This window comes from Tachyglossus aculeatus, chromosome 3, assembly GCF_015852505.1.
Source record: "Tachyglossus aculeatus isolate mTacAcu1 chromosome 3, mTacAcu1.pri, whole genome shotgun sequence".
Taxonomy (NCBI): domain Eukaryota; kingdom Metazoa; phylum Chordata; class Mammalia; order Monotremata; family Tachyglossidae; genus Tachyglossus; species Tachyglossus aculeatus.
This window is the reverse complement of record NC_052068.1, coordinates 2,817,950-2,844,454: the sequence shown is the minus strand read 5'-3', so window position 1 is coordinate 2,844,454 and position 26,505 is coordinate 2,817,950. Positions and strand designations below refer to the sequence as shown.

The following is a 26,505-nucleotide window of genomic DNA, read 5'->3' as shown; positions in this document are numbered from 1 at the left end:
GGATGAAGACTGTGAGCCCCCCGTGGGACAACCTGATCACCTTGTAACCTCCCCAGCGCTTAGAACAGTGCTTTGCACATAGTAAGCGCTTAATAAATGCTATTATTATTATTATTGTTATTATTATTATTATTATTACAAGTTGGCAACATATAGAAACAGTCCTTAACCATCAGTGGGCTCACAGTCTAGAAGTCTACTTAATGATGGCATTTATTAAGCGCTTACTATGTGCAATCAATCAATCAATCAATCGTATTTATTGAGCGCTTACTGTGTGCAGAGCACTGTCCTAAGTGCTTGGGAAGTCCAAGTTGGCAACATATAGAGATGGTCCCTACCCAACAGTGGGCTCACAGTCTAAAAGGGGGAGACAGAGAACAAAACTAAACATACTAACAAAATAAAATAAATAGAATAGATATGTACAGGTAAAATAAATAAATAAATAGAGTAATAAATATGTACAAACATATATACATATATACAGGTATTAACATATATTAGCAATATATATTGTTAACAATATATATAAAGGTATTAACATATATTAACAATATATTAACATACATATATACAGGTCACCACATCAAAACTGAAAAGGTCACCAATCCATCCAGTCATTCATTCAATTCGGTTTGCTGAGTGCTTACTATGTGCAGAGCACTGTACTAAGTGCAAAGCACTGTTCTAAGCGCTGGGGAGGTTACAAGGGGATCAGGTTGTCCCACGGGGGTTCCCAGTCTTAATCCCCATTTTCCAGACGAGGTAACTGAGGCCCAGAGAAGTGAAGTGACTTGCCCAAGGTCACACAGCAGACATGTACATATCTATGCTATTTATTTTATTTTGTTAGCATGTTTGGTTTTGTTCTCTGTCTCCCCCTTCTAGACTGTGAGCCCACTGTTGGGTAGGGACCGTCTCTATATGTTGCCAACTTGTACTTCCCAAGCGCTTAGTCCAGTGCTCTGCACACAGTAAGCGCTCAATAAATATGATTGATTGACTGATGCGGCGGAGCCAGGATTCGAACCTTGTTACCCGTCTACTTGTTGAGTTTTGTCGTCCGTCTCCCCCCTTCTAGACGGTGAGCCCGTCGTTGGGCCGGGACCGTCTCTATCCGTTGCCGACTTGGACGTCCCAAGCGCTCAGTCCAGTGCTCTGCCCACAGTAAGCGCTCAGTACGTACGACTGCACGAGTGAACGACAAGAAGCAAGAGGAAACGGAGGGCGCAGGCAGGACTCACGTTGAACTCCTCCCGGAACAACTTGCAGTCGTCGGCCGAGCGGAGGCGGATCTCGTCTTCCAGGCGGTCCAGCGGGATCGGGAAATGCTTCCTGGGGCCTGAAGGAGAGCGGCTGAGGAGGAGGATTCTCTGCTGCTCTGTGAACGGCGGAGGGGGGACAGTACAGGGGACAGGGGACCTCCTTCTCGCCTGGCCCGCCCTCCACCTCCCCCGGGCCTTCTAGACTGGGAGCCCACTGTAGGGTAGGGACCGTCTCTACATGTTGCCAACTTGGACTTCCCAAGCGCTTACTACAGTGCTCTGCACACAGTAAGCGCTCAATAAATATAAGATTGATTGATTGAGCCCACTGTTGGGTAGGGACCGTCTCTAGATGTTGCCAACTTGGACTTCCCAAGGGCTTAGTACAGTGTTCTGCACACAGTAAGTGCTCAATAAATACGATTGATTGATTAAGCCCACTGTTGGGTAGGGACCGTCTCTACATGTTGCCAACTTGGACTTCCCAATCGCTTAGTCCAGTGCTCTGCACACAGTAAGCGCTCAATAAATATAAGATTGATTGATTGAGCCCACTGTTGGGTAGGGATCGTCTCTACATGTTGCCAACTTGGACTTCCCAAGCGCTTAGTCCAGTGCTCTGCACACAGTAAGCGCTCAAGATATACGATTGATTGATTGAGCCCACTGTTGGGTAGGGACCGTCTCTAGATGTTCCCAACTTGGACTTCCCAAGCACTTAGTCCAGTGCTCTGCACACAGTAAGCGCTCAATGAATAGAAATGATTGATTGAGCCCACTGTTGGGTAGAGATCGTCTCTACATGTTGCCAACTTGGACTTTCCAAGAGCTTAGTCCAGTGCTCTGCACACAGTAAGCGCTCAAGATATACGATTGATTGATTGAGCCCACTGTTGGGTAGGGACTGTCTCTAGATGTTGTCAACTTGGACTTCCCAAGCGCTTAGTACAGTGCTCTGCACACAGTAAGCGCTCAATAAATATAAGATTGATTGATTGAGCCAACTGTTGGGTAGGGACCATCTCTGGATGTTGCCAACTTGGAGTTCCCAAGCACTTAGTCCAGTGCTCTGCACACAGTAAGCGCTCAATAAATACGATTGATTGATTGAGCCCACTGTTGGGTAGGGACCGTCTCTACATGTTGCCAACTTGGACTTCCCAAGCACTTAGTGCAGTGCTCTGCACACAGTAAGCAATCAATAAATACGATTGAGTGAATGAATGGATATATGTATATATGTTTGTGCGTATTTATTACTCTTTATTTATTTTACTTGTCCATATTTATTCTATTTATTTTATTTTGTTAATATGTTTTGTTTTGTTGTCTGTCTCCCGCTTCTAGACTGTGAGCCCACTGTTGGGTAGGGACCGTCTCTAGATGTTGCCAACTTGGACTTCCCAAGCGCTTAGTACAGTGCTCTGCACACAGTAAGTGCTCAATAAATATGATTGAGTGAATGAATGAATATATGTATGTATGTTTGTGCGCATTCATTACTCTTTATTTATTTTACTTGTCCATAGTTATTCTATTTATTTTATTTTGTTAATCTGCTTTGCTTCGTTCTCTGTCTCCCCCTTCTAGACTGTGAGCCCACTGTTGGGTAGGGACCGTCTCTAGATGTTGCCAACTTGTACTTCCCAAGCGCTTAGTACAGTGCTCTGCACACAGTAAGCACTCAATAAATACAATTAAATGAATGAATGAATGAACCAGGGGCACAGGACATTGGGGTCCGTCCCCACGGGCCCACCCGGGCAGAAGATGGGGGCCGAGCCTTTGAGGGGCCTCATCCTCCTTCGGAGGACCGGTGGGGACCCTTAGCGTGCTTGGAACACACCTCTTCTCTCCGTTGGACTTTCCCAAGCGCTCAGTACAGCGCAGCGCAGCCCAACCCAAGCGTTCAGTTCAGCCCCACTTAAACGCTCTAAACCGTGAGTTCGTTGTGGCTCTTTATTCATTCATTCAATCGTATTTATTGAGTGCTTACTGAGTGCAGAGCACTGTACTAAGCTCCTGGGAAATACAAGATATTTACTTGATTTTTTTACGAATTTATTTACACGTTGTTTATTGTTATACTGTAGTCTCCCAAGTGCTGAGTAATAATAATAATAACAATAATGATAATAATAGTAATAATACTAACAACAATAATAATAATAATAATAAATAATGGTATTTGTTAAGCGCTTACTATGTGCAAAGCACTGTTCTAAGCGCTGGGGGGATACAAGGTGATCAGGTTGTCCCCCGTGGGGCTCAGAGTCTAAATCCCCATTTTCCAGATGAGGTAACTGAGGCACAGAGAAGCGAAGTGACTCACTCAAAGTCGCCCAGCAGACAAGTGGCGGAGCCGGGATTAGAACCCATGACTTCTGATTCCCAAGCCCGGGCTCTTTCCACTAAGCCACGGTGCTCTGCACGCAGTAAGCGCTCAATAAATGCAGTTGAATGAATGAATGAAGGCAGTACAGCCCATCCCAAGTGCACCCAGCGTTCCCACTGCTATCCCAAGCATTCAGCCCAATGTCAGTCCATTAGTTGTACTTCCCAAGCGCTTAGTACAGTGCTCTGCACACAGGAAGCGCTCAATAAATACGATTGAATGAGTGAATAGGTGCTCAGTAAAAACCATTATTAGCAACTTTCTTGAGCGCTCAGCACAGTACCATGGGGCCCAACTGGGCATCTGTATATATGTATATATACATATATATGTATACATCTGCATATATGTATATATATTTGTACATATTTATTACTCTATTTATTTATTTATTTATTTTACTTGTACATATCTATTCTATTTATTTTATTTTGTTAGTATGTTTGGTTTTGTTCTCTGTCTCCCCCTTTTAGACTGAGCCCACTGTTGGGTAGGGACTGTCTCTATGTGTTGCCAACTTGGACTTCCCAAACGCTTAGTACAGTGCTCTGCACACAGTAAGCGCTCAATAAATACGATTGATTGATGGACTCTGTCCACTTACTCTCCACCGGCTCCCACCTGATACGTCCCGTACTTCGGGGGTCAGCAGGGGGGTCCTCTGAAGCCGCGTGGCTCAGTGGGAAGAGCTCGGGCTTGGGAGCCAGAGGTCATGGGTTCGAATCCAGGCTCTGCCACTTGTCAGCTGTGTGACCTTGGGCAAGTCACTTCACTTCTCTGAGCCTCAGTTCCCTCATCTCTAAAATGCAGATGAAGACTGTGAGCCCCATGACGGACAACCTGATCACCCTGTAACCTCCCCAGCGCTTAGAACAGTGCTTTGCACATAGTAAGCGCTTAACAAATGTCATCATTATGTGTGGCTGGCGGGCCTGCTGACCCGGGAAATCGGCTCGTGGTTTCCCACGTGTGACTCGAAAAGGAGGTGTTTTGGGGGAGGTGCGTCTCACACACCGAATTTACAGCTTCAAACGCAGCTGGATGCTTTTTTCTACCTGAGAAAACCTTTATTTTCCCCCTTCTAGACTGTAAGCCCGTCGTTGGGTAGGGACCTTCTCTATATAATAATAATAATAATAATAATAATAATAATAATGATGGCATTTATTAAGCGTTTACTATGGGCAAAGCACCGTTCTAAGCACCGGGGTAGACACAAGGTGATCAGGTTGTCCCACGGGGGGGGTCACAGTCAACCCCCATTTTACAGATGAGGTCACTGAGGCCCAGAGAAGTGAAGTGACTCCAAGGCCCTGCTGAGAGCTCACCTCCTCCAGGAGGGCTTCCCAGATTGAGCCCCTTCCTTCCTCTCCCCCTCGTCCCCCTCTCCATCCCCCCACCTTACCACCTTCCCTTCCCCACAGCACCTGCATATATGTTTGTACAGATTTATTACTCTATTTATTTATTTTATTTGTACATATCTATTCTATTTATTTTATTTTGTGGGTATGTTTGGTTTTGTTCTCTGTCTCCCCCTTTTCGACTGTGAGCCCACTGTTGGGTAGGGACTGTCTCTATGTGTTGCCAATTGGTACTTCCCAAGCGCTTAGTACAGTGCTCTGCACATAGTAAGCGCTCAATAAATACGATTGATGATGATGATGATGATGATGACTTGCCCAAGGTCACACAGCTGGCAACTGTCAGAGGCGGGATTGGAACCCACGACCACTGACTCCAAAGCCCAGGCTCTTTCCACTGAGCCACGCTGCTTCTCTGCCGACTTCTACTTCCCAAGCGCTTAGCACAGTGCTATTACAATACGATGCGACTGAATGAATGAATGCTCTGCACACAGTAAGTGCTCAATAAATACAGTTGAATTAATGAATTTATTCCCCCCCCACCCCCGGCATAGCTGGAAATTATTTTCATGTCTGCCTTCCTAGACTTTCTCAGGTAAATATATATGTATATATACATTTTAGACTGTGAGCCCACTGTTGGGTAGGGACTGTCTCTATATGTTGCCAATTTGTACTTCCCAAGCGCTTAGTACAGTGCTCTGCACATAGTAAGTGCTCAATAAATACGATTGATGATGATGATATGTTTGTACATATTTATTACTCTATTTATTTATTTATTTATTTTACTTGTACATATCTATTCTATTTATTTTATTTTGTTGGTATGTTTGGGTTTGTTCTCTGTCTCCCCCTTTTAGACTGTGAGCCCACTGTTGGGTAGGGACCGTCTCTATCTGTTGCCAACTTGGACTTCCCAAGCGCTTAGTCCAGTGCTCTGCACACAGTAAGCACTCAATAAATACGATTGATGATGATGATGATAGACTCAAAGCTCCTGATGGGCAGGGGCCATGATGAAGCAGCGCGGCTCAGTGGAAAGAGCACAGACTTGGGAGTCCGAGGTCGTGGGTTCTAATCTCATCTCTGCCACTTATCAGCTGTGGGACTTTGGACAAGGCACTTCACTTCTCTGTGCCTCAGTTCCCTCATCTGCAAAATGGGGATGAAGACTGTGAGCCCCATTGGGTAGGGACTGTCTCTATATGTTGCCAATTTGTACTTCCCAAGCGCTTAGTACAGTGCTCTGCACATAGTAAGAGCTCAATAAATACGATTGATGATGATGATGACAACCTGCTTACTTTGTATCTACCCCAGTGCTCAGAACAGTGCTTGGCACATAGTAAGCGCTTAACAAATACCATTATTATTATTATTATTATTATTTCTACCGACTGTGTTGTACGGTACTCTCCCAAGAGCTTAGTACAGAGGAGAAGTGAGGTGGGGACCCCCAGGACCACCCCTTTGGACTCCCCTTGATCCCGAGCCGGGCCGTCCCCCTCACCAGGCCTCGCCACGGGAAGCTGACAGGTTACACCGTGTGCAGGGCACTAGACTGAGCGCTTGGGAGAGTACTACATAGTAAATATAATTCCCATCCTGGAGCTTATGGACAGAGCGTCCCGGAAGCGACACGGCCTAGCGGCTACAGCTCGGGATTCATCGGGGTTCAAATCCTGCCTCCGTCCCTCGTAGGCCGGGTGACCTTGGGTGAGTCATTTCACTTCCCTGGGCCCCAGCGACCTCACCCGGAAAATGGGGAGGAAGACCGTGAGCCCCACGGGGGACAACCTGATCACCCGGTGCTTAGAACGGTGCTTGGCACATAGTAAGCGCTTAACAAATGCCATCATCATCATCATCATTATTATTATTATCTTTTAGACTGTGAGCCCACTGTTGGGTAGGGACTGTCTCTATATGTTGCCAATTTGTACTTCCCAAGCGCTTAGTACATTGCTCTGCACATTGTAAGCACTCAATAAATACGAATGATGATGATTATTTATTATTATTAAAATGAGGAACCCGTTGTTGGGTAGGGACCGTCTCTATATGTTGCCAACTTGTACTTCCCAAGCACTTAGTCCAGTGCTCTGCACACAGTAAGCACTCAATAAATACGATTGAATGAATGAATGAATGAAAGACTTTTAGACTGTGAGCCCACTGTTGGGTAGGGACTGTCTCTATATGTCGCCAGCTTGTACTTCCCAAGCGCTTAGTACAGTGCTCTGCACACAGTAAGCGCTCAATAAATACGATTGAATGAATGAATGAATGAAAGACTTTTAGACTGTGAGCCCACTGTTGGGTAGGGACTGTCTCTATATGTCGCCAGCTTGTACTTCCCAAGCGCTTAGTCCAGTGCTCTGCACACAGTAAGCGCTCAATAAATACCATTGAATGAATGAATGAATGAAAGAGAAGCCGCGTGGCTCAGTGGAAGGAGCCCGGGCTTGGGAGTCAGAGGTCGTGGGTTCAAATCCCGGCTCCGCCACTTGTCAGCTGTGTGACATTGGGCAAGTCACTTCACTTCTCTGGGCCTCAGTTCCCTCATCGGTAAAATGGGGATGAAGACCGTGAGCCCCCCGTGGGACAACCTGATCACCCTGTAACCTCCCCAGCGCTTCGAACAGTGCTTTGCACATAGTAAGCGCTTAATAAATGCTAACATTATTTATTTATTACAGAAGAAAAGTAGAGAAGCAGCGTGGCTTAGTGGAAAGAGCCCAGGCTTGGGAGTCGTCAGAGGACATGGGTTCTAATCCCGGCTCCGCCACTTGTCTGCTGTGTGACACTGGGTAAGTCCCTTCACTTCTCTGTGCCTCAGTTCCCTCATCTGTAAAATAGGGATGAAGACTGTGAGCCCCACGTGGGACAACCTGATGGCCTTGTATCTATCACAGTGCTTAGAACAGTGCTTGGCACATAATAAGCACTACCATCATCATTATTATAATTACAGTGCTCTGCATACAATGAAAACGATTAATTGATTGATTAAGACAGCACCGGTTCATTAATTAATCATTCTATCCATTTCACCTCGTTTGGCCTGTGAGGAAACCAGAGAGCCAGGACTAAGGTACAATCCATTCATTCATTCATTCAATCATATTTCTTGAGCGTTTACTGTGTGCAGAGCACTGTACTAAGCGCTTACATCAAACAATCATGTTTACTGAGCAATTATTGCGTGCGGAGCACTGTTCTAAGTACAGGCAATGACTCCCTTCCACTTCAAAGACTGTGAGCCCGCTGTTGGATAGGGACCGTCTCTATGTGTTGCCGACTTGTACTTCCCAAGCGCTTAGTACAGTGCTCTGCACACAGTAAGCGCTCAATAAATACGATTGATTGATTGATTCAAAGCCTTATTGAAGGCCCGTCTCCTCCAAGAGGCCTTCCCAGACTAAGCCCCGCTTTTCCTCATCTCCCACTCCCTCTGCGTCACCCCAACTTTCTCCCTTCGCTCTTCCCCCCCACACAACCAGCCCTGCTTATTGTTGTGTTGTTCTCTCCCAAGCGCTTAGTACAGTGAACTAGCGCAGAATTAGAAGAGAAGCAGCATGACTCGGTGGAAAACAGCCCGGGCTTTGGAGTCAGAGGTCATGGGTTCAAATTGTCAGCTGTGTGACTTTGGGCAAGTCACTTCACTTCTCTGGGCCTCAGTTACCTCATCTGGAAAATGGGGATGAAGACTGTGAGCCCCCCGTGGGACAACTCGATCATCCTGTAACCTCCCTAGCGCTTAGAACAGTGCTTTGCACATAGCTAGCGCTGAATAAATGCCATTATTATCATTATTATTATTATTACAGTGCTCTGCACATAGTAAGCACTTATTGAGCCCCCTCCTTCCTCTCCACCGCCTTACCTCCTTCCCCTCCCCACAGCACCTGTATATACGTATATATGTTTGTACGTATTTATTACTCTATTTATTTATTTCTTTTATTTGTACATATTTATTCTATTTATTTTATTTTGTTAATATGCTTTGTTTTGTTCTCTGTCTCCCCCTTCTAGACTGCGAGCCCACTGTTGGGTAGGGATCGTCTCTATATGTTGCCAACTTGGACTTCCCAAGCGCTTAGTCCAGTGCTCTGCACACAGTAAGCGCTCAATAAATACAATTGAATGAATGAATGAATAAATATGGTTGAATGAATGAATACAATACAACAACATCGGTGGACACGTTCCCCACCCACAGCGAGCTTCCAGTCTAGAGGGGGAAACATTCCAATCAATCGATGGTATTAAGTGAGCGCTTACTGGGTGCAGGGCACTGTACTAAGCGCTTGGGAAAGCACACTACGACAGAGCTGGACACATTCCAGTACAGTGCTCTGCACACAGGAAGTGATCAACAAATTGAGCGCTTACTGGGTGCAGGGCACTGTACTAAGCGCTTAGGAAAGCACACTACGACAGAGCTGGACACATTCCAGTACAGTGCTCTGCACCAGGAAGTGATCAACAAATGAAGTGAGTGCTTACTGGGTGCAGGGCACTGTACTAAGCGCTTGGGAAAGCACACTACGACAGAGCTGGACACATTCCAGTACAGTGCTCTGCACCCAGTAAGCGCTCAACAAATTAAGTGAGCGCTTACCGGGTGCGGGGCACTGTACTAAGCGCTTGGGAAAGCACACTACGACCGAGCTGGACACATTCCAGTACAGTGCGCTGCACACATGAAGTGATCAACAAATGAAGTGAGCGCTTACTGGGTGCAAGGCACTGTACTAAGCGCTTGGGAAAGCACACTATGACAGAGCCGGACACATTCCAGTACAGTGCTCTGCACACAGGAAGTGATCAACAAATGAAGTGAGCGCTTACTGGGTGCAGGGCACTGTACTAAGCGCTTGGGAAAGCAAACTACAACAGAGCCGGACACATTCCAGTACAGTGCTCTGCACACAGGAAGTGATCAACAAATGAAGTGAGCGCTTACTGGGTGCAGGGCACTGTACTAAGCGCTTGGGAAAGCACACTACGACAGAGCCGGACACATTCCAGTCCAGTGCCCTGCACACAGTAAGCGCTCAACAAATTAAGTGAGTGCTTACTGGGTGCAGGGCACTGTACTAAGCGCTTGGGAAAGCACACTACGACAGAGCTGGACACATTCCAGTACAGTGCCCTGCACCCAGTAAGCACTCAACAAATGAAGTGAGCACTTACTGGGTGCAGGGCACTGTACTAAGCGCTTGGGAAAGCACACTACGACAGAGCTGGACACATTCCAGTACAGTGCTCTGCACCCAGGAAGTGATCAACAAATGAAGTGAGCGCTTACTGGGTGCAGGGCACTGTACTGAGCGCTTGGGAAAGCACACTATGACAGAACTGGACACATTCCAGTACAGTGCCCTGCACCCCGTAAGTGCTCAACAAATTAATTGAGCACTTACTGGGTGCAGGGCACTGTACTAAGCGCTTGGGAAAGCACACTACGACAGAGCTGGACACATTCCAGTCCAGTGCTCTGCACACAGGAAGTGCTCAACAAATGAAGTGAGCGCTTACTGGGTGCAGGGCACTGTACTAAGCGCTTGGGAAAGCACACTACGACAGAGCCGGACACATTCCAGTCCAGTGCCCCGCACCCAGTAAGCGCTCAACAAATACGACTGAATGAACTCCCTGACCGTAACGACCTCGCAGTCCAGAAGGGGAGAGGGATGTTGGGCCGAATCAATAATTCGCAGGCGTTTATTTAATTACAGAGGGCTGCGCCTCCTCCACACCCCCAAGGCCCTGGATTTCTGCCCTAAAACAGGAACCAGCCGGAGCGCGAACGACTTTCGCTTTCCGCGCCGCCAAGGGCGAAGGGCGGCCGGGGGGAAGCGGGGTTTCCTGAGCCCGCCGATCAATCAATCAATGGTATTTATTGAGCGCTTACTGCGTGCAGATCCACCCGGAGCAGGCCGAGTCGCCTTATCCCACTGGCCCAGGCCCCAGATCCCAACCCACCTTGCTCCTCTAAGAGTCCGTTGGGCATCTTCTTATCGGCCGAGGTCACCACCGCTTTCCTCTGCTTCCGAAACCTGCCAAATCAAGCCAACCAGCCGTCAATCACCGGCCCCGACGGGAGGTCGGGGGCCAACGGGGCGAGGGGGTCTCGGGCCCGGGCACCCACCAGGTCAACCGGGAGAAGCCGTTCCTGTTCATGGTGGGCTGGGGCGTCCCCGCGCCCCTGGACGGCCTCCCGAGGACCCCGAGGGCGAGCAGGGGGCTGGCATCGCCCGGGCCCGCGTGCCGGCCTCGAGGATTGACGCCTACGGACGGGGATGGCGTTTCCTCCTCGCATGGGCAGGGAAGGGGCTGGACCGGTTTGGGGCCCGGAGGCGGGCGCACGCCCACCTGAGGAAGTAGGCGGTGGCCAGGAGAAGGAGCAGGACCAGCGACAGGGGGATGACCAGCCACGGCAGCTTGGGCGAAGCGGGCTCCGGCCCTCCCGGCGGGCCTGCGGACGGAGGAGAGACTGTGAGCCCGTTGGTGGGTAGGGACCGTCTCTCTATAATAATAATGGCATTGGTTAAGTGCTTACTATGGGCAAAGCTGGGGGATACAAGGTGATGAGATTGTCCCCTGTGGGGCTCACAGTTTTAATCCCCATTTTCCAGCTGAGGTAACTGAGGCACAGAGAAGACAGCTGACAAAAGAGCCCGCTGTTGGGTAGGGACCGTCTCTCTATAATAAGAATGGCATTGGTTAAGTGCTTACTATGGGCAAAGCTGGGGGATACAAGGTGATGAGATTGTCCCCTGTGGGGCTCACAGTTTTAATCCCCATTTTCCAGCTGAGGTAACTGAGGCACAGAGAAGACAGCTGACAAAAGAGCCCGCTGTTGGGTAGGGACCGTCTCTCTATAATAATAATGGTATTCGTTAAGTGCTTACTATGTGCAGAGCTGGGGGATACAAGGTGATGGGATTGTCCCACGTGGGGCTCACGGTTTCAATCCCCATTTTACAGCTGAGGTAACTGAGGCACAGAGAAGTGACTTGCCCAAGGTCACACAGCTGACTAAAGAGCCCGCTGTTGGGTAGGGGCCGTCTCTCTATAATAATAATAATGGTATCTGTTAAGTGCTTGCTATGGGCAAAGCTGGGGGATACGAGGTGAGGAGATTGTCCCATGTGGGGCTCACGGTTTTAATCCCCATTTTGCAGCTGAGGTAACTGAGGCACAGAGAAGTGACTTGCCCAAGGTCACACAGCTGACAGAAGAGCCCGCTGTTGGGTAGGGACCATCTCTATATAATAATAATAATAATGGCATTGGTTAAGTGCTTACTAATAATAATGATGGCATTTGCTAAGCCCTTACTATGTGCAAAGCATCGTTCTAAGCGCTGGGGGATACAAGGTGATAAGATTGTCCCACTGGGGGTTCACGGTTTTAATCCCCATTTTACAGCTGAGGTAACTGAGGCACAGGGAAGTGACTTGCCCAAGGTCACACAGCTGACAAAAGAGCCCGCTGTTTGGTAGGGACCGTCTCTATATAATAATAATAATAATGGTATTGGTTAAGTGCTTACTATGGGCAAAGCTGGGGGATACAAGGTGATGAGATTGTCCCATGTGGGGCTCACGATTTTAATCCCCATTTTACAGCTGAGGTAACTGAGGCACAGAGAAGTGACTTGCCCAAGGTCACACAGCTGACAAAAGAGCCCGCTGTTGGGTAGGGACCGTCTCTCTATAATAATAATGGTATTTGTTAAGTGCTTACTATGGGCAAAGCTGGGGGATACAAGGTGATGGGATTGTCCCACGGGGGGCTCACGGTTTTAATCCCCATTTTACAGCTGAGGTAACTGAGGCACAGAGAAGTGACTTGCCCAAGGTCACACAGCTGACAAAAGAGCCCGCTGTTGGGTAGGGACCGTCTCTATATAATAATAATAATAATAATGGTATTGGTTAAGTGCTTACTAATAATAATGATGGCATTTGCTAAGCCCTTACTATGTGCAAAGCACCGTTCTAAGCACTGGGGGATACAAGGTGATGAGATTATCCCACGTGGGGCTCACGGTTTTAATCCCCACTTTACAGCTGGGGTAACTGAGGCACAGAGAAGTGACTTGCCAAAGGTCACACAGCTGATAAAAGAGCCCGCTGTTGGGTAGGGACCGCCTCTCTATAATAATCATGGTATTTGTTAAGTGCTTACTATGGGCAAAGCTGGGGCATACAAGGTGATGAGATTGTCCCACGTGGGGCTCACGGTTTTAATCCCCATTTTACAGCTGAGGTAACTGAGGCACAGAGAAGTGACTTGCCCAAGGTCACACAGCTGACAAAAGAGCCCGCTGTTGGGTAGGGACCGTCTCTATATAATAATAATAATAATAATAATGGTATTGGTTAAGTGCTTACTAATAATAATGATGGCATTTGCTAAGCCCTTACTATGTGCAAAGCACCGTTCTAAGCGCTGGGGGATACAAGGTGATGAGATTATCCCACGTGGGGCTCACGGTTTTAATCCCCACTTTACAGCTGGGGTAACTGAGGCACAGAGAAGTGACTTGCCAAAGGTCACACAGCTGATAAAAGAGCCCGCTGTTGGGTAGGGACCGCCTCTCTATAATAATAATGGTATTTGTTAAGTGCTTACTATGGGCAAAGCTGGGGCATACAAGGTGATGAGATTGTCCCACGTGGGGCTCACGGTTTTAATCCCCATTTTACAGCTGAGGTAACTGAGGCACAGAGAAGTGACTTGCCCAAGGTCACACAGCTGACAAAAGAGCCCGCTGTTGGGTAGGGACCGTCTCTATATGTTACCAACTTGTCCTTCCCAAGCGCTTAGTATAGTGCTCTGCACACAGTAAGTGCTCAATAAATACAATTGAATGAATGATTGAATGACAAGTGGTGGAGCCGGGCTTCGAACCCATGACCTCTGACTCTCAAGCCCGGGCTCTTTCCACTGAGCCACACTGCTTCTCTCATTGTGGCTATATGTTGCCGACTTGTACTTCCCAAGTGCTGAGTACAGTGCTCTGCACACAGTAAGCGCTCAATAAATACAATTGAATGAATGAGAGAGGAACGATGGGAGCGACGGACGGACGGAGGGACGGACAGATGGAGCAGCGGGGCTTAGTTCATTTATTCAATCATATTTATTGAGCGCTTACTGTGTGCAGAGCACTGTACTAACCGCTTGGGAAGTCCAAGTTGGCAACATCTAGAGACGGTCCCTGCCGAACAGCGGGCTCACAGTCTAGAAGGGGAAGACAGACAACAAAACAAAACATAGCAACAAAATAAAATAGAATAAATATGTACAAATAAAATAGAGTAATAAATCCGTACAAACATATATACAGGTGTTGTGGGGAGGGGGAGGAGGGGGAGAGGAAAGAGGGGGCTCAGTCTGGGAAGGCCTCCTGGAGGAGGTGAGCTCTCAGTAGGGGTTCGAATCCCAGATCTGCCAATTGTCAGCTGTGTGACTTTGGGCAAGCCACTTAACTTCCCTGGGCCTCAGTTCCCTCATCTGTAAAATGGGGATGAAGACTGTGAGCCCCCCCATGGGACAACCTGATCACCTTGTAACCTCCCCAGCGCTTAGAACAGTGCTTTGCACGCAGTAAGTGCTTAATTTATGCCATTAAAAATGAATATGATTGAATGAACGCATGAAGGCTGAGGGAAACCTGCTGGTTGGCGGGGCCCCGGCCCAAGCCCCCCTCCCGCCCCAAAGGCCCACCCAATTTCCGCATTTTCAGCCTGGCCAGTGGACACACACCATTCATTCATTCATTCATTCATTCATTCATTCATTCATTCAATCGTATTTATTCATTCATTCATTCATTCATTCAATTGTATTTATTGAGCGCTTACTGTGTGCAGAGCACTGTACTAAGCGCTTGGGAAATACAAGTTGGCAACATCTAGAGACGGTCCCTACCCAACAGCAGGCTCACAGTCTAGAAGGGGGAGACAGACAACAAAACAAAACATATTAACAAAACAAAACAAATAATTCCCTTCCCCACAGCACCTGTATACATGTGTATATGTTTGTACATATTTATTACTCTATTTATTTTACTTGTACATGTCTATTCTATTTATTTTATTTTGTTAGTATGTTTGGTTTTCTCTCCCCCTTTTAGACTGTGAGCCCACTGTTGGGTAGGGACTGTCTCTATGTGTTGCCAATTTGTACTTCCCAAGCGCTTAGTACAGTGCTCTGCACATAGTAAGCGCTCAATAAATACGATTGATGATGATGATGATAAATATGTACAAGTAAATTTATTGAGCGCTTACTGTGTGCAGAGCACTGTACTAAGCGCTTGGAAAGTCCAAGTTGGCAACACATAGAGACGGTCCCTACCCAACATAGGGCTCACAGTCTAGAAGTGGGAAACGGACAACAAAACAGAATATATTAACAAAATAAAATAAGTAGAATAAATATGTACAAGTAAAATAAATAAATAAATAGAGTAATAAATACGTCCAAGCATATCTACATATATACAGGTGCTGTGGGGAGGGGAAGGAGGTAAGGCGGGGGGGTGGAGAGGGGGAGGAGGGGGAGCGGAAGGAAGGGGCTCAGTCTGGGAAGGCCTCCTGGAGGAGGTGAGCTCTCAGTAGGGCCTTGAAGGGAGGAAGAGAGCTAGCTTGGCGGATGTGGGGAGCTTGGTGGATGCCCCCCGCGGGATGCTGTCACTGGACGGCATCCGGCAATCGCCCTCCCCACTGCCACGGCCTTACTGCAGCCCCATCTCCTCCGAGAGGTCTTCCCTGACTGTGCCCTCCTTTCCTCTTCTCCCACTCCCTTCTGCGTTGCCCGGACTTGCTCCCTTTCTTCTTCCCCCTCCCTGCCCCACATCACCTATATGTCCATACCTGTCATTTATTGATCGATATTAATAATGCCATACCTGTATATATGTATATATGTTTGTACATATTTATTACTCTATTTATTTATTTAACTTGTACTTATCTATTCTATTTATTTTATTTTGTTAGTATGCTTGGTTTTGTTCTCTGTCTCCCCCTTCTAGACTGTGAGCCCACTGGTGGGTAGGGACCGTCTCTATATGTTGCCAACTTGTACTTCCCAAGCGCTTAGTACAGTGCTCTGCACAAAGTGCTCAATAAATACGATTGATTGATTGATTGATTAATAATGATGGTATTTGTTAAGCGCTTACTATGTGCCAAGCACTGTTCTAAGCATTGGGGTAGATACAAGGTGATCAGGTTGTCTCACATGGGGCTCACAGTCTCCATCCCCATTTTCCAGATGAGGTCACTGAGGCACAGAGAATAATAATAATAATACTAATGATGGCATTTATTAAGTGCTTATTATGTGCCAAGCACTGTTCTAAGCACTGGGGTAAATACAAGGTGATCAGGTTGTCCCACGTGGGGCTCACAGTCTTCATCCCCATTTTCCAGATGAGGTCACTGAGGCACAGAGAATAATAATAATAATAATGATGGCATTTATTAAGCACTTACTATGTGCAAAGCACTGTTCTAAGCACTGGGGTAGATACAAGGTAATCAGGTTGTCCCATGTGGGGCTCACAGTCTTCATCCCCATTTGACAGATGAGGTCACTGAGGCACAGAGAAGTGAGGTGACTTGTCCAAGGTCACAAAGCTGACAAGTGGCGGTGACAGGATTAGAACCCATGACCTCTGACTCCCAAGCCCGGGCTCTTTTCACTAAGCCATGCTGCCCATCTTCCCCTCTAGACTATAAGCCCCTTGCGGGCAGGGAATTTCATTCAATCGTATTTATTGAGCACTTACTGTGTTCAGAGCACTGTACTAAGCGCTTGGGAAGTCCAAGTTGGCAACATATAGAGACGGTCCCTACCCAACAGTGGGCTCACAGTCTAGAAGCAACATGGCTCAATGGAGAGTCTTTGCCAGCTGTGTGACTTTGGGCAAGTCACTTCACTTCTCTGGGCCTCAGCTACCTCATCTGTAAAATAGGGATTAAGACTGTGAGCCCCCCGTGGGACAACCTGATCGCCTTGTAACCTCCCCAGCGCTTAGAATAGTGCTTTGCACATAGTAAGCACTTAATAAATGCCATTATTGTTATTATTATTTTTATTATTATATATATATACCATATATATATACTATATACTATATATATACTATTTTCTATGCACATATTTACTATTCTATTTATTTTGTTAATGATCTGCATTTAGCTTTAATTCTATTTGTTCTGACGACTTGACACCTGTCCACATGTTTTGTTTTGTCGTCTGTCTCACCCTTCTAGACTGTAAGCCCGCTGTTGGGTAGGGACCGTCTCTAGATGTTGCCAACTTGTACTTCCCAAGCGTTTAGTACAGTGCTCTGCACACAGTAAGCGCTCAATAAATACAATTGAATGAAATGAATGTTCTAAGCGCTGGTGGGGGGGAATACGAGGTGATCAGGTTGCCCCACGTGGGGCTCACAGTCTTCATCCCCATTTGACAGATGAGGGAACTGAGGCACAGAGAGTTAAGTGACTTGCCCAAAGTCACGCAGCTGACAAGTGGCAGAGCCGGGATTAGAACCCACAACCTCTGACACCCAAGCCCGGGCTCTTTCCACGGATCCACGCTAATTATCTTGTACCTACCCCAGAGTTTAATAGAGTGAATGGCATATAGTAAGCGCTTAATTACCATAAAAAAGACAAGTATTGACAGTGATAATAATAATCACAGTATTTCTTCAACTCTTGCCACGTGCCAAGCAACATATTAAGCGCTGGGTTATTCTGAGCCCCGCGAACTATCTATAAAAGGACTCTTTTTGAAATGAACTGATTGATATTTGTTTAATTCTCATCAAATCACTGCGGATGAAGCCTCCTTTCTTTGGCTTCCGCGAGGAAAACCTTGAGCCCTTTTTCATTAACTGTTCTCCAGGAGACTCATGAATGTCAGTCAGTAATCAGCATAATTACTGATTACTGGGCCGTTTTTGGTGACAAAAACCTCAATTGTCTGCCAAAGCTGGATCTCGCCCTTGTATATAATAATAAACATAATTACCATATATGTTAAGCGCATCCTTGTTTTGTTGCTTGTCTCCCCCTTCTAGACTGCGAGCCCGTTGTTGGGTAGGGACCGTCTCTATACGTTGTCCTTCCCAAGCGCTTAGTACAGTGCTCTGCACACAGTAAGTGCTCAATAAATCCACTGTTGGGTCGGGACCGTCTCTATATGTTGCCAACTTGTACTTCCCAAGCGCTTAGTACAGTGCTCTGCACACAGTAAGCGCTCAATAAATACGATTGATGATGATGATGATGAATAAATACGACTGAATGAATGAGTGAGTGAACGGGGTAGATACAGGGTAATCAGGTTGTCCCACGTGGGGCTCACAGTCTTAATCCCCATTTCCCAGATGAGGTAACTGAGGCCCAGAGAAGAGAAGTGACTTGCCCAAAGTCACACAGCTGACAAGTGCAGAGGCAGGATTAGAACCCACGACCTCTGACTCCCTCCCAAACCCGGGCTATTTCCACTAAGCCACGCTGCTTCTCTAATTTATTAATTCATTAATAAAGGCATTAATTGAATTTACTGAGCACTTACTGTGTGCAGAGCACTGCACTAAGCGCTTGGAAAGTGCAATTCAGTAACAGAGAGAGACGGTCCCTACCCAACAACGGGCTCACGGTCTGTCAATCGGTCAGTCAGAGCACTGTACTAAGTGCTTGGAAGCAGCGTGGCTCAGTGGAAAGAGCCCGGGTTTGGGAGTCGGAGGTCGTGGGTTCTAATCCCGCCTCCGCCACTTGTCCACTGTGTGACTTTGGGCATGCCACTTCACTTCTCCAAGCCTCGGTTACCTCATCTGTCAAATGGGGATGAAGACCGTGAGCCCCACGTGGGACAACCTGAACACCTTTGCAATTCCTCCAGCGCTTAGAACAGTGCTTCGCACCTAGTTAAGCGCTTAACAAATGCCATCATTATTATTATCATTACAATATAAAAATATATAACAGAAACCGTCCCTTCCCACAACAAGCATACGCTCTAGAGGGGGAAACAGATATTAATATAAGCAAATAAATAAATGAGAGATATGGACATAAGTGGAGTGGGGCTGGGAGGGGGAAGAATAAAGGGAGCAAGTCAGGACGACGCAGAAGGGAATGGGAGAAGAGGGAAGGGGGACTTAGTCAGGGAAGGCCTCCGGGAGGAGATGGGCCTTCTACAAGGGTGTTTCTTCAATCAATCAATCGATCAATCGTATTTATTGAGCACTTACCGTGTGCAGAGCACTGTACAAAGCGCTTGGAAAGTACAATACAGCAATAAAGAGAGACAATCCCTGCCCACAATGGGCTCACAGTCTAGAAGGGGGGAGACAGACATCAATACAAGTAAACAGGCATCAACTGCATCAATATCAATAAATAGAAATAAAGATAGAGTCCCATCATTAGTAAAATAAATAGAATAATAAACATGTACATATATACACAAGTGCTTTAGGGTGGGGAGGAAAGGAAGAGGAAAGGGGGGCTTAGTCAGGGAAGGCCTCCTGGAGGAGATGGGCCTCCTCTCACAGGACTGGGACAGGGAAGGGGATTCATGCATTCGATTCATTCATTTGTATTTATTGAGCGCTTACTGTGTGCAGAGCACTGTACTAAGCGCTTGGAAAGTACAATACAGCAATAAAGGGAGACAATCCCTGCCCACAATGGGTTCACAGTCCAGAAGGGGGGAGACAGACATCAATACAAGTAAACAGGCATCAACTGCATCAATATCAATAAATAGAAATAAAGATAGAGTCCCATCATTAGTAAAATAAATAGAATAATAAACATGTACATATATACACAAGTGCTTTAGGGTGGGGAGGAAAGGAAGAGGAAAGGGGGGCTTAGTCAGGGAAGGCCTCCTGGAGGAGATGGGCCTCCTCTCACAGGACTGGGACAGGGAAGGGGATTCATGCATTCGATTCGTTCATTTGTATTTATTGAGCGCTTACTGTGTGCAGAGCACTGTACTAAGCGCTTGGAAAGTACAATACAGCAATAAAGGGAGACAATCCCTGCCCACAATGGGTTCACAGTCCAGAAGGGGGGAGACAGACATCAATACAAGTATACAGGCATCAACTGCATCAATATGAATAAATAGAATTAAAGATAGAGTCACATCATTAGTAAAATAAATAGACTAATAAATATGTACATATATACACAAGTGCTTTAGGGTGGGGAGGAAAGGAAGAGGAAAGGGGGGCTTAGTCAGGAAAGGCCTCCTGGAGGAGATGGGCCTCCTTTCACGGGACTGGGACAGGGAAGGGGATTCATGAATTCGATTCATTCATTCGTATTTATTGAGCGCCTACTGTGTGCAGAGCACTGTACTAAGCGCTTGGAAAGTACAATATAGCAATAAAGAGAGACAATCCCTGCCCACAATGGGCTCACAGTCTAGAAGTGGGGAGACAGACATCAATACAAGTAAACAGGCATCAATCTTCTAGACTGTGATCCCGTTATTGGGTAGGGACCGTCTCTATATGTTGCCAATTTGTACTTCCCAAGCGCTTAGTACAGTGCTCTGCACACAGTAAGCGCTCAATAAATACGATTAAATGAATGAATGAATTGCATCAATATGAATAAATAGAATTAAAGATAGAGTCACATCATTAGTAAAATAAATAGAATAATAAATATGTACACATATACATATAGGCTTTAGGGCGGGGAGGGGGGTAATAATAATAACAATGATGGCATTTCTTAAGTGCTTACTATGTGCAAAGCACTGTTCTAAGTGCTGGGGAGGCTACCAGGTGATCAGGTTGATCCACGGGGGGCTCACAGCCTTAATCCCCATTTTACAGAAGAGGTAACTGAGGCCCAGAGAAGTGAAGTGACTTGCCCAAAGTCACACAGCTGACAACTGGAGGAGCCGGGATTAGAACCCATGACCACTCACTCCAAAGCCCGCGCTCTTTCCACTGAGCCATGCTGCTCTGGGGTAATAATAATAATAATGATGGCGTTTGTTAAATGCTTACTATGTGCAAAGCACTGTTCTAAGCACTGGGGGGGAATAAAAAGTGATCAGGTGTTCCCACATGGGGCTCACAGTCTTAGGAGAAGCAGCATGGCTCAGTGGAAAGAACACGGGTTTTGGAGTCAGAGGTCATGGGTTCAAATCCCAGCTCTGCGAATCGTCGGCTGTGTGACTTTGGGCAAGTCACTTCACTTCTCTGTGCCTCAGTTACCTCATCTGTTAAATGGGGATTAAGACTGAGCCCCACATGGGACAACCTGATCACCTTGTAACCTCCCCAATGCTTAGAACAGTGCTTTGCACATAGTAGGCGCTTAATAAATGCCATTATTATTATTAATTCCCGTTTTACAGATGAGGGAACTCAGGCTCAGAGAAGCCCAAGGTCACGCATCAGACATGTGGCGGTGCCGGGATTAGAACCCATGACCTCTGACTCCCAAGTCCGTGCTCTTTCCAGTACAGTGCCCTGCCCATAATAAGCGCTCAATAAATACGATTGATGATGATTGAGCCACGCTGCTTCTCTAAGCAGAGGGGGTAGAGCAGAGGGAGGGAGTCGGGGAGATGTGGAGGAGGAGCAGAGGAAAAGGGGGCTCAGAGTGGGAAGGCCTCCTGGAGGAGGTGAGCTCTCAGTAGGGCTTCGAAGAGGGGAAGAGGGCTAGTTTGGCAGATGTGAGAATCAACGTGGCAGGGTGAGGGGTCTTCCTTACTCGTGGTGAAATTACTCAGTTCCGCCGTCTCATTGCCCCACGACGTCCCCGCGAGGAAGAAGCTGAGGAAGATGGCGGGAAGGCGGCCCACGGGGTCCATCGTGACTCTGGAAGGCAACACGAGAGAGGCAGGCGTCAAAGCTTGGCCCACGGACTGCCGGACCGGGCGACCCCCACGGGGGACGGAAACCGGGCGCGGGGCATCGGCGTGGGCACAGACTCGGGTGGCCCCGCTTTCCTGAGAGCCCGAGGCGAGGAGTGGGCTCCTCTCCCCCTCGTCCCCCTCTCCATCCCCCCCATCTTACCTCCTTCCCTGCCCCACAGCACCTGTATATATGTATATATGTTTGTTCGTATTTATTACTCTATTTATTTTACTTGTACATATCTATTCTATTTATTTTATTTTGTTGATATGTTTTGTTTCGCTGTCTCCCCCTTCTAGACTGTGAACCTGCTGTTGGGTAGGGACCGTCTCTAGATGTTGCCAACTTGGACTTCCCAAGCGCTTAGTACAGTGCTCTGCACACAGTAAGCGCTCAATAAATACGATTGAATGAATGAATGAATAAGGCTGAGATATAATACTGAGAGCTCACCTCCTCCAGTAGGCCTTCCCAGACTGAGCCCGGAGGCCTTCCCAGACTGAGCCCCTTCCTTCCTCTTCCCCTCATTCCCCTCTCCATCCCCCCATCTTACCTCCTTCCCTTCCCCACAGCACCTGTATATATGTATATATGTTTGTACAGATTTATTACTCTATTTATTTATTTTACTTGTACCTATCTATTCTATTTATTTTATTTTGTTAGTATGTTTGGTTTTGTTCTCTGTCTCCCCCTTTTAGACTGTGAGCCCGTTGTTTGGGTAGGGACCCTCTCTATATATTACCAACTTGTACTTCCCAAGCGCTTAGTACCGTGCTCTGCACACAGTAAGCGCTCAATAAATATGATTGATGATGATGATGATGATGATGGGAGAGTGGTGGGCTCCTAGGCCACCACTGCCCAGGAGGCCCCCATTTTGGATCTCCTCAGGCCCCGGTTGGGCCTCCTCCAGCCTGGGAGCCCACTGTTGGGTAGGGACCGTCTCTAGATGTTGCCAACTTGGACTTCCCAAGCGCTTAGTACAGTGCTCTGCATCATCCTCATCATCAATCGTATTTATTGAGCGCTTACTGTGTGCAGAGCACTGTACTAAGCGCTTGGGAAGTCCAAGTTGGCAACACATAGAGACAGTCCCTACCCAACAGTGGGCTCACAGTCTGCACACAGTAAGCACTCAACAAATAGGGAAGCAGCGTGGCTCAGTGGGAAAGAGCCTGGGCTTTGGAGTCAGAGGTCATGGGTTTGAATCCCGGCTCCGCCACTTAGCTGTGTGACTCTGGGCAAGTCACTTCACTTCTCTGTGCCTCAGTTCCCTCATCTGTAAAATGGGGATGAAGACTGTGAGCCCCATGTGGGACAACCTCATCACTTTGTATGCCCCCAGGGCTTAGAACAGTGCTTTGCACATAGTAAGCGCTTAATAAATGCCATCATTATTACATTATAATAAATGCAATTGATTGATTGGTGGCCTCCCCCTCTCCATCGCCCCCGCCTTACCTCCTTCCCTGCCCCACAGCACCTGTATATATGTATATATGTTTGTTCGTATTTATTACTCTATTTATTTTACTTGTACATATCCATTCTATTTATTTTATTTTGTTGATATGTTTTGTTTCGCTGTCTGTCTCCCCCTTCTAGACTGTGAACCTGCTGTTGGGTAGGGACCGTCTCTAGATGTTGCCAACTTGGACTTCCCAAGCGCTTAGTACAGTGCTCTGCACACAGTAAGCGCTCAATAAATATGATTGAATGAATGAATAAGGCTGAGATATAATACTGAGAGCTCACCTCCTCCAGGAGGCCTTCCCAGACAGAGCCCGGAGGCCTTCCCAGACTGAGCCCCTTCCTTCCTCTCCCCCTCGTCCCCCTCTCCATCCCCCCCATCTTACCTCCTTCCCTTCCCCACAGCACCTGTATATATGTATATATGTTTGTACAGATTTATTACTCTATTAATTTATTTTACTTGTACCTATCTATTCTATTTATTTTATTTTGTTAGTATGTTTGGTTTTGTTCTCTGTCTCCCCCTTTTAGACTGTGAGCCCACTGTTGGGTAGGGAGCGTCTCTATGTGTTGCCAACTTGTACTTCCCAAGCACTTAGTACAGTGCTCTGCACACGGTAAGCGCTCAATAAATACGATTGATGATGATGATGATGATGATGATGGGAGAGTGGTGGGCTCCTAGGCCGCCACTGCCCAGTAGGCCCCCATTTTGGATCTCCTCAGGCCCCGGTTGGGCCTCCTCCAGCCTGTGAGCCCACTGTTGGGTAGGGACCGTCTCTAGATGTTGCCAACTTGGACTTCCCAAGCGCTTAGTACAGCGCTCTGCACACAGTAAGCGCTCAATAAATACGATTGATTGATTGATTGATTGGTGGCCTCCCCCTCTCCATCCCCCCCGCCTTACCTCCTTCCCTGCCCCACAGCACCTGTATATATGTATATATGTTTGTTCATATTTATTACTCTATTTATTTTACTTGTACATATCTATTTTATTTATTTTATTTTGTTAACATGTTTTGTTTCGTTGTCTGTCTCCCCCTTCTAGACTGTGAACCCGCTGTTGGGTAGGGACCGTCTCTAGATGTTGCCAACTTGGACTTCCCAAGCGCTTAGTACAGTGCTCTGGACACAGTAAGCACTCAATAAATACGATTGAATGAATGAATGAATAAGCCCTAAAGATAGTCAGCTTCCTCCAGCCCTCAAATGCCAATCTCAGTATATTCTACTACTTCCGCCTCCCTACAATTTATTTCAGTGTCGGCCTCCCCTGCTAGACTGTCAGCTCCATGAGGTCAGGGATCGTGTCAACTCACTCTACTGTAATAATAATAATAATAATAATAATAATAATAATAATAATAATGGGATTTGTTAAGCGCTTACTATGTGCTAAGCACTGTTCTAAGCACTGGAGGAGATACGAGGTCATCAAGTTGTCCCACGTGGGGCTCACAGTCTTAATCCCCATTTTACAGATGAGGGAACTGAGGCACAAGGAAGTTAAGTGGCTTGCCCAAGGTCACACAGCAGACAGGTGGCAGAGCCAGGATTAGAACCCATGTCCTCTGACTCCCAAGCTTGTGCTCTTTCCACTAAGCCACTAGTGCTCAGTACAGGGCTCTGCACTGGATGACTGTATACATGTTTGTACGTATTTATCACTCTATTTATTCTACTTGTACATTTTTATTCTACTTATTTTATTTTGTTAATACGTTTTGTTTTGTTCTCTGTCTCCCCCTTCTAGACTGTGAGCCCACTGTTGGGTAGGGACTGTCTCTAGATGTTGCCAACTTGGACTTCCCAAGCGCTTAGTACAGTGCTCTGCACACAGTAAGCGCTCAATAAATACGATTGATTGATTGATTGATTGAATGACTGTAAGCTCTGCTTGGACAGAGAGCCTGTCTACCAACTCTGTTGTAGCAGAGAAGCAAAGAAGAAGCATTGTGGCTCAGTGGAAAGAGCCCGGGCTTCGAAGTCAGAGGTCATGGGTTCGAATCCCAGCTCTGCCACTTATCAGCTGGGTGACTTTGGGCAAGTCACTTAACTTCTCTGTGCCTCAGTTACCTCATCTGTAAATAATGATAATAATAATAATAATAATAATAATAATAATAATAATAATGGTATTTATTAAGCGCTTACTATGTGCAAGGCACTGTTCTAAGCGCTGGGGGTATACAAGGCGATCAGGTTGTCCCACAGGGGGCTCACAGTCTTCATCCCCATTTTACAGATGAGGGAACTGAGGCCCAGAGGAGTTAAGTGACTTGCCCAAAGTCACACAGCTGACAAGTGGCAGAGCCAGGACTCGAACCCATGACCTCTGACTCCAAAGTCCGTGCTCTTTCCACTGAGCCACGCTGTAAAATGGGTATTAAGACTGTGTGTCCCACGTGGGACAACCTGATTACCTTATATCTCCCCCAGCGCTTAGAACAGTGCTTGGCACATAGTAAGCGCTTAACAAATACCAAAATTATTATTATTATTACTGTACTGTGCTCTCCCAGACACTCAGTATGGTGGTCGTACAGTAAGTAGATGTCTAATAAGTACTACTGATTAATGGATGCGTCACAAATTTGAAATAGTACAGATTGACAAATCCCACAAAGAGACAAGGACGAGGCTGAAGCCGAGAAGCAGCTTGGCCTAGTGGATAAAGCACTGGCCTAGGAGTCCAAAGGACCTGGGTTCTAATCCTGGCTCCACCACTTCTCCCCCCAAGTGACCCGGGGCAAGTCACTTCACTTTTCATTCATTCATGCGTTCAATCGTATTTATTAAGCACTTACTGTATGCAAAGCACTGTACTAAGCTCTTGGGAGAGTACAACAGAATAATAAATGGACACATTCCCTGCCCACAACGAGCTTATTCTCTGGGCCTCAGTTCCCTCCAATGGAAAAAATGGGAATGAAGACTCTGAACCCCAGGGACTGAATCATCATCATCATCATCATCATCATCATCATGATGAATCGTATTTATTGAGTGCTTACTGTGTGCAGAGCACTGTACTAAGCGCTTGGGAAGTAC

At 46.8% G+C, this 26,505-nt stretch overlaps 1 protein-coding gene across 5 annotated transcripts in view; it reads right to left on the bottom strand.

The window, feature by feature from the left end:
- The window catches only part of PTPRE (protein tyrosine phosphatase receptor type E), a 212,236-nt gene that overhangs the window by 112,399 nt on the left and 73,332 nt on the right, over positions 1–26,505 (bottom strand). For 2 of the 5 annotated variants that reach the window (XM_038743959.1, XM_038743960.1), the window contains exons 2-5: positions 21,830–21,936; positions 11,418–11,571; positions 11,028–11,101; positions 1,248–1,384 (exon numbers count right to left, since the gene is read on the bottom strand). In XM_038743959.1, coding sequence (XP_038599887.1) covers positions 1,248–1,384; positions 11,028–11,101; positions 11,418–11,571; positions 21,830–21,929 — 465 coding nt within the window. In that variant the 5' untranslated portion in view covers positions 21,930–21,936. Of the gene's footprint in view, positions 1–1,247; positions 1,385–11,027; positions 11,102–11,193; positions 11,266–11,417; positions 11,572–21,829; positions 21,937–26,505 lie in introns of those variants that run through there. The other 3 variants (XM_038743961.1, XM_038743962.1, XM_038743963.1) reach the window with 3 other exon arrangements.